At 17.7% G+C, this 9,063-nt stretch overlaps 1 protein-coding gene across 4 annotated transcripts; it reads left to right on the top strand.

The window, feature by feature from the left end:
- Window positions 1-679: 679 nt before the first annotated feature.
- LOC413539 (insulin-degrading enzyme) lies at window positions 680-7,340 on the top strand. Of its 4 annotated transcripts, none has more exons than XM_026444297.1 (14): window positions 680-747; window positions 1,465-1,658; window positions 1,816-2,316; window positions 2,560-2,762; window positions 2,857-3,105; window positions 3,487-3,879; window positions 3,959-4,068; window positions 4,775-4,919; window positions 4,992-5,102; window positions 5,203-5,323; window positions 5,567-5,773; window positions 6,062-6,354; window positions 6,421-6,630; window positions 6,771-7,340. In XM_026444297.1, exons 1-14 carry the CDS (start codon window positions 680-682, stop codon window positions 7,029-7,031), a joined length of 3,066 nt encoding a protein of 1,021 aa, XP_026300082.1. In that variant the 3' UTR covers window positions 7,032-7,340. The 4 variants fall into 4 exon arrangements, with proteins under 4 accessions (XP_026300082.1, XP_006558380.2, XP_016771068.2 ...); XM_006558317.3 differs by having other exon boundaries at window positions 746-1,228; window positions 1,465-1,648; XM_016915579.2 differs by having other exon boundaries at window positions 746-1,228; window positions 6,771-7,031.
- Window positions 7,341-9,063: the final 1,723 nt, after the last annotated feature.

Here is a 9,063-nt window from a genome sequence, read left to right as displayed (position 1 = left end):
TTGATGCAGTGTTACCACTATTAAATTATAATTTTAAATAATAGTTTCAAATTTTTATCACTAAATTTAAATAAACTGAAAAAAAACTAGATTAGATTTATTCAACAATTTTAAAATATCTATATATCATATAATATATATAAAATATATATATAAAATATTTATAATAGTTTAAATATCTTTATACATCAAATTTCCTATAATATTGCTATATTCACATTAAAGATTATATTGTATAGTTATAGTTTATATTATAGTTTATTATATATATCATAGTATATTATATTATAGTTTATAATTTATATAGTTTAAAAATTGTATATGAATATATGAAAAAATTTGTATATGATATATTTTATTATGTATTTAAAATATATATGTATATATATACTCTCTATATATATTTATATATAAGAGTTTACATTACATAATTATAAAAATCAAAATTATTTAAATTATTATTAATTAAAAATATAATTATTATTACAAATTATTATTCCATATTTTTCAATATTAATTATAAATATTTTCTTGTAAATGATTTTAATTCTTATTATATTATTATAAAATAAAAATTAACTATAGAAATTCACTGCAACTTACTTCAAAACATTATATACTAATCATGATAACAAGATTAAATAAATTTTAATTTTTGGAGAATAATTTACAAAGAATAATGGTTTTAACACATATATTTAAATTTCGTATTTTTTATGAACCAACCCATTCTTTCTTTGTTTACAGGTATGCATGTATTCTTGATGAAACATTACATAGTACAATTCGATCATGATCTATCTGAATGAAATCTTTACTAATTTGTGAAACAATAGAAAGAATATATTTATTACTTAGTATTCAATAAATTTAAAGTTTATGTATATTATCATAAATATCTTAATACAAGTATACAATGCATTTCAAAATATTAAAATTACTTTCCGATATCAAGAAATTATAATGTGCAGTATATAATTGTGCGTTACTGTGATTTTATATTTATTCTAACCTAACAGTACGTCTTATTATTTCGTGCAATATTTTTTATAGTACGTACATTATTGTATTATCGATCATTAAAAAATTGCGCTATTATTATAACACGTACAATAACCTTATTATTAAAAAAAATTCTTTTTTAACTAATTGAGATAAAACAAAATTGTAAAACTTGAGTATTAAAAAGATTTTAATATTATAAAACAAAATTGCAAGATATAAGATTGTAAGTAGAATTATTAAACATTTATATATTCAATATGTTAGCAATAATTTATAGCAAAATGAATATTATATTAATATTTGTAATAATATCATTATATTTTTTATCATTAAAAGAAAAATTTAATTTTAATATCTATATTATATTATAAAAAGGAATTTTATTTTTGATTAATTATTATTGTCAAATAATATTAAGAATTATTTATATTTTATATAACATTCTTATTTTTTTTTCAGATATAAATCATATAATATGAAAATAACTGCCAATATGGCCAATAATTTTATAGAAAAACAATATAATAACATAATTAAATCACCAAATGATAAAAGAGAATACAGAGGTTTATTACTTAATAATAAAATGAAAGTTTTACTGATTAGTGATGCTACAACTGATAAAAGTGCCGCAGCATTGAATGTGAATATTGGTAAAATCAAATATTATATAATTATATATATTTATATAATTATATAATTATATATATTTTTAATTTTTAAGTATAATAAAATATAATTATTATTTTTATAATATAGATTTTACATTATAATATAAATTTTATATCTTTATATTATCTATTTTTATAGGTTATTTAAGTGAACCAGATGATTTATTAGGTTTAGCACATTTTTGTGAACATATGTTATTCTTAGGAACAGAAAAATATCCAGAAAAAAATGATTATAATAAATATTTATCACAAAATGGTGGTTCATATAATGCATCAACTCATATGGATCATACACTTTATTATTTTGATGTACATGCAGAAAAATTAAGAGGTGCATTAGATCGTTTTGCACAATTTTTTATTGCACCACTTTTTACAGAAGCTTTAACTGATTTAGAATTAAATGCTATTCATTTGGAATGTGAGAAAAATATAGCAAATGACACATGGCGTCTTGATCAATTAGAAAAATCATCTGCTGATCCAAATCATCCTTTTTCAAGGTTTGCTACTGGAAATAAGGAAACCTTAGATATAATTCCAAAACAAAAAGGAATAAATGTAAGAGAAAAATTACTTGAATTTCATAATAAATTTTATTCTTCTAATATTATGGCATTATGTGTACTTGGCAAAGGTAAATCAAATATATTTCATTTATTTATTTACTTAATATTTTACAATTAATTTTAATAAAAATTATAACTTTAATTAAAAAATATAATTTTTAAAGTAAAATTTTAATAATTTTTTTTATATATTCTTTTATATATTCTAAACAAATTTAAATATATTTAATATTTATAATTAATTATGTTTTATATTACATGAAATAAAAACTTTAAATAAAAAATTAATTATAAATTATATTTATTTTCAGAGAATTTAAATGAACTTGAAAAAATGGTAGTAGAATTATTTTCTCAAGTGAAAAATAAAGAAATTCCAGTACCTACTTGGCCAAAACATCCTTTTAATGAGCAACACTTTCAACATAAGTGGTATATTGTTCCAATAAAAGACATTAGAAGTTTGTATATTATATTTCCTATACCTGATTTACGAGAACATTACAAATCGGCGGTAATAATTATATTTATTTCTTAACATATTAAATTATTTTTCTACAATAAAATTTTTATACAATAAAAATATATTCACTTTATTTTTTTTTTAGCCTGCTCATTATATTTCACATTTATTGGGACATGAAGGTGAAGGATCACTCTTATCTTTATTGAAAGCAAAAGGATGGTGTAATTCATTAGGATCAGGTAAACGATTAGGTGCTAGAGGTTTTAGCTTCTTTGTTGTTTTTGTTGATTTAACAGAAGAAGGTATTCAACATATTGATGATATTGTTCTATTAACCTTCCAATATATTAATATGTTAAAAAGAAATGGGCCAATTGAATGGATTTACAATGTAATTATTCATAAATTAATTATTATATAATACAAATATTTAAATATTAACACTTCGCCATTAAGAACTAAAATTTCTATATCTAGATTTTTTAATTTTCTAATTTTTTACAAGAAAATATATATATATATATATATATATATATATATATATATATATGTATGAATATATTATATTAATTATATATTATAAAATTAATATATTAATATATAATATATTAAATTATATAATAAATTAATATATTATATAATAAATTATATAATATATTAAGAAATAACAAATAATTTTAAGTATTTGCATAAAAAATTATGCATTTCATTGGTGAAGTGTTAATTATAAAGATAAAATTATATTTAATCAAATAACTATTTTGTTTTGAAGGAATATAAAGATGTAGCAAATATAAATTTCCGATTTAAAGAAAAAAGTTATCCTTGTGATTATGTCAGTGGTTTAGCACAAATATTGTATGATTATCCAATAGAAGATATTTTAATAGTAGAACATCTTTTTCTACAATGGAAACCAGATTTAATTAAATGTATAATGGAATTTTTGAAACCAGAAAACGTTAGAATTCATATAGTTGGAAAGTTATTTGAAAATATAAGTGATGAAACTGAAAAATGGTATGGTGTTAAATTTAAAAAAGAAAAGATATCACCAGATATTATAAATAAATGGATTAATGCTGGTTTAAATCCAGATTTAAAATTACCACCAAAGAATGAGTTTATACCAGAAAAATTTGATATAAAACCAATAGGAGACAAAGTAAATAAATTTATTTATTTTTTTTTTTATGTATTTTTATATGTATATATATAATAAATTTTATTTTTATTATACATAGACATCCAAATTTCCAGTTATTATTGAAGATACTTCGTTAATAAGATTATGGTTTAAGCAAGATGAAGAATTTCTTATACCCAAGGCTAATTTATTTCTTGATTTTGTCAGGTAAAAATATTTAAAAAAAAAATAAAATTCTGTATATTTGTTATGATTGAAAATATTTCAATGTTTTATATGCATTATAGTTAGAGGTTGAATGATACACTGATCCTGATTATTTTATCTCTGATGAAGTTAACAACAATGTTTGTCATATTTCTTTCAAGATGATAGTTTTTATATATACATATGTATGTGTAAAAGCAATTTTAATATAATTGCATTACTGAATGAAAAAAGTATGAATTTTCTGATTATGTATTATACATATTAACATATTATACAAAAAAAATATATAAAGTAATTATATAATTAATTTTGAGAATGAATTAATATCTATTAAAATGATTTTTAAAATTTTTTTAAATTCTTAAATTAATATAAAATTGTTATTTTTTGTTAAGATTTAGATAAAGTTTATTAATTATTCCAATAACTGTTGTATAGTTTAAAAATACATATATATATATTAAAATATAAAAAATTATACTTTTCCGTCAAAAACTAATTATTTATTTATTTAAAATATTTATATAATATAAATTTATACTTTTTCAAAATCAATTTTCATTAATACTATTTTATTAGACTAAGGAAACTCTTTATACTAAATATATTTTATATCATTTATTATATAAAATATAATATAATATAATTTAATTCATATTTATATTAAATATATTATAAAATTATTTAATACTTTGTTTTACAGTCCACTAGCATATTTGGATCCTCTTAGTTATAATCTAACGTACATATTTGTATTATTATTTCGTGATGCTTTAAATGAATTTGCATATGCTGCTGATATAGTTGGTCTTAAATGGGAACTTACTAATAGTAAATATGGGATGACAGTGAGTAAAAGCTGACTAAATATTTTATTATATAATTGTATATTATAATATAATTGTATTATGTATTTTTAGTTGGGAATTGTTGGCTATGATGATAAACAACGTGTTTTACTAGATAAAATTATAGATAAAATGCTTAATTTTAAAGTTGATCGAAAAAGATTTGCAATTTGGAAAGAAAATGTAATTTTTTTATTATTATTATTTTTTTTCATGTATTATATATTTTATTATATATTATTATATTTATCATTGATTTTTATATTATTTTTATGAATTTTAGTATTCTAGAAGTCTAAAAAATTATAAAGCTGAACAACCATATCAGCATGCAGTTTATTATCTTGCTGTATTATTATCAGAACAAATTTGGATGAAGGATGAATTATTAAATGCCTTGTCTTGTAAGTTTGTAAAACATCTAGATATTTTAATGAATAATAGATACATAAATAAAAAATATTCATTATAAATAATTATATCTTAATAATATTATCTTCTTTACAATTTATTATATAATATCACGATATAATATATATAGTATTATACAATATATTTTATATTTAATATTATATAGAATTTGCCAAAATATTTTTAATAATTTAAGATAAAAATATTAAAATTTTATTTATCATATTTATATCTAGATTTAACTGTTGAAAAAGTTGAAAATTTTATTCCTCAATTTTTGAGTAAAATACATATGGAATGTTTAATACATGGTAACATGACAATGTCAGAAGCTATAGAAACAGCAAGACTGATAGAATCAAAATTATCAAATGCAATTCCTCATATAATTCCACTTTTATCTAGACAATTAATTTTACATCGTGAAATCAAATTAGAAGATGGTAAGTATATTTAATCTTTTATATTAAAATAATTTTTCAAATAATATCTGTAATAAAATTTATTTATAATAAATTTTATATAGTATATAAAAAATATAATAAAATTTATTATAATATATATAAATTTGCATATATCAAACAAAAATTTTCATAAAAAATTAATCTTTATAGATATATTACATATATATTCTTTATATGTCACATTAAATTATATCAATTTTATATATTATTTATGTATTTTAATTATTTATAATAGTTTTTCTGTTTTAAGAAAAATATTCTTCCTAGGTTGTCATTTTTTATTTGAAGTGCAAACTAAATATCATAGCAGTTCATGTACACAAATTTACTGCCAAACTGGCTTACAATCAACAGAATCAAATATGTTACTAGAACTTTTAGCACAGATTTTATCAGAACCTTGTTTTACTACACTAAGAACTAAAGAACAATTGGGATATATAGTATTTAGTGGAGTACGAAGAACAAATGGTGCACAAGGTTTAAGAATTATAGTTCAAAGTGATAGACATCCTAAATATGTTGAACAAAGAATTCATACATTTTTAAATTCTATGCTGGTTAGTAATTAAATTTTAAATATTACTAAATATTCAGAATTTGCATTTAAACTTAATATATTTCAGCAAAATATATCATCTATGACAGAAGAAGAATTTAGTGCACATAAAGAATCATTAGCAATACGACGACTTGAAAAACCTAAACAAATGACCACTTTATCTTCAATATTTTGGAATGAAATTGTATCACAACAATATAATTTTGATCGAGCAAATATTGAAGTTGCATATTTAAGAACTATAACAAAAGATCAAATATTAGAATTTTATAAAGTACGTATCTAAATTATATAATAATATTATCTTATTATTTAAATAAATTTAAGTATATAATTAAATAATAATTAAATTTAATAATTTAAATAAATATATATCATAATATGATTTAAATTTTTTATTTTTTATATTTGTAGAACATACTTCAAAATGATATTCAACGTAAATTATCAGTACACGTAATTTCTACATTAAAAGATCAAAATTCAAATAATTCAAATAATGAAAAAGCAGTGGAATCCAATAAAAATACTGAGCAATCAAATGAAATAAATAATACTATCGAATATAAAAAAATTGATGATATTTTATCTTTTAAAATTAGTCAGAATTTATATTCATTGCCAAAACCATTTACTGATGTACCAAGGAAAGGAGTACATTCATCAAAATTATGACCAGCTTAATAATAATTGTGAATATGTGTTTTAATCATGTCATTCTATCAGCAGATTGTAGTGAATATCAACTAAATAAATAATTCTAACATGCTCTGTTACATAAACAAAATTGTTTAAAATATTAAACAATTTTTTGAAAATATTAATTTTATAAATATTAATAAATAGAAAAATAAAAAAAGTAGTAAGTAACATTAAATGAAAATGTTAAATATAATAATAAAAAATATGTCAAACATATAATGAAGTTACATATGTACTTTATTTATTTCTATATAAATCTATAAATAAATATATTATCAATAATACATTAGCATTTATAATTGTGTATTTAATGCATTAAGAAAAAAATATAATAAATTTAAATTGTTTTATTATATTAAAATTTCTATATGAATAATTTTTATATTATTTTCTAGTTTAAGATTTAATTAAAATCTATATCTACATTCTCGAATGGAGAATATTTTGAAAATTTTATAATTCAATTTTTATTGGTTCAATAAATTATTAAAAAAAAAGATGTAATAAAAATTGAGTTAACTGATTAAAAATTAGCACATTGGTAATAAGCAAATATATTACGATAATTCAATTTTTTTTATTTCTTTCTATATAAAGATTTATTTAACATATTGGCAAGATTTTTCCAATCAAAAAAAGACCAACATAATATAAATTGAACTATATTTATTAGTTTTAATTTCGAACTATTAAATTTCATTTAAAATAATAATAATAATAAATATATTAGAAAAATATTTTTAAAAAAAAGTCTTTAATCACATTTAAAATGTTAAAGATAATTTTTGTATAGTTTCACATAATGTCATTTCGTTTCGTATAAAAATTGCGCAATATATATATTTAGAATTTGTTCTAAATATACTAATTTGACTAAATATACATAAATCAAAATATATATTTTGCGATTTTAGCTGGAAAATTATTAATACAATTATATCTAAATTCAAATATATCATTGAATTATTAAGATATTTGAAAATTATTCAAATCGATTATATATGACATTCAGTTGATATTAATAATATTTATTAAATAATCCAATACAATATTACTTACTAATCCAATTGTTATAATAGATTATTTTTGTAAAAATAGATTTTATTTATGAATTTTTGCCATAAATAAGTTAAGAAAATATATTTATATTAATAAAAAATAATTTCATAAATAAATTAACGTTAAGAAAATTACCTATTTATATCTCAAAATTACAAAGCTGCCTTGTTTTTATCTAGATTATAAAAATATTTCATTGGATAGATTATAAAGTATTTTCAATATTTTATTTTAAATTTTTTTGAGAAAAAATTATTTACATACTATTATTTTTTATTTATTTTTTTCTTTTTTTTTTATATATATATTTTTATTTCTTTAACATAATTTTTTTATATTTTTTTTACATATTTTTCAATATATCTAGTTTATATATGCAATGTTATGTTCATGTATTCAACGTTATTTTACATATCTATATAATGTCTAATAATAATATGTATAATTAGATTCGAGTAAAAAATAGTAAAAATATTTATATATAATATAAATATTTCATATTTATATTATAAGTGAAGAACAAATTTTATTAGAAATTAGCTTTTATTTTATGAAAGTTACAAATAATTCTAATTTTGCTTAAATATAAATTATTTTTTTAAATATAAATATTTTGGATAATTTATTTTATTATTTATTTATAATATTATTTCTATTCTAATAATAATATTTAATTTATTCAGTACATTATTTATAATATTATTACTTAGAGAAAAAAATTTATAAAACTTTTTTTGTTTACTTGTCAATATCATAATTTTATTCTATTTTAGTTTATATTAAAACAAATACACTTGAAAAACTTGTTTGTAAACGAGAATAAAAATATGTTAACGCTTTATTAAATATATACATATATTTATTTATTTATTTTAAATATATTGAACAATATGAATACATATATTAAATTAAATAGTATTGACATGTATATCGCTATTCTTAATAA

This window comes from Apis mellifera, linkage group LG12 (genome assembly GCF_003254395.2).
Source record: "Apis mellifera strain DH4 linkage group LG12, Amel_HAv3.1, whole genome shotgun sequence".
NCBI classification, from domain to species: domain Eukaryota; kingdom Metazoa; phylum Arthropoda; class Insecta; order Hymenoptera; family Apidae; genus Apis; species Apis mellifera.
The sequence above is the reverse complement of the archived record's forward strand: the minus strand, read 5'-3'. Positions and strand labels throughout refer to the sequence as shown.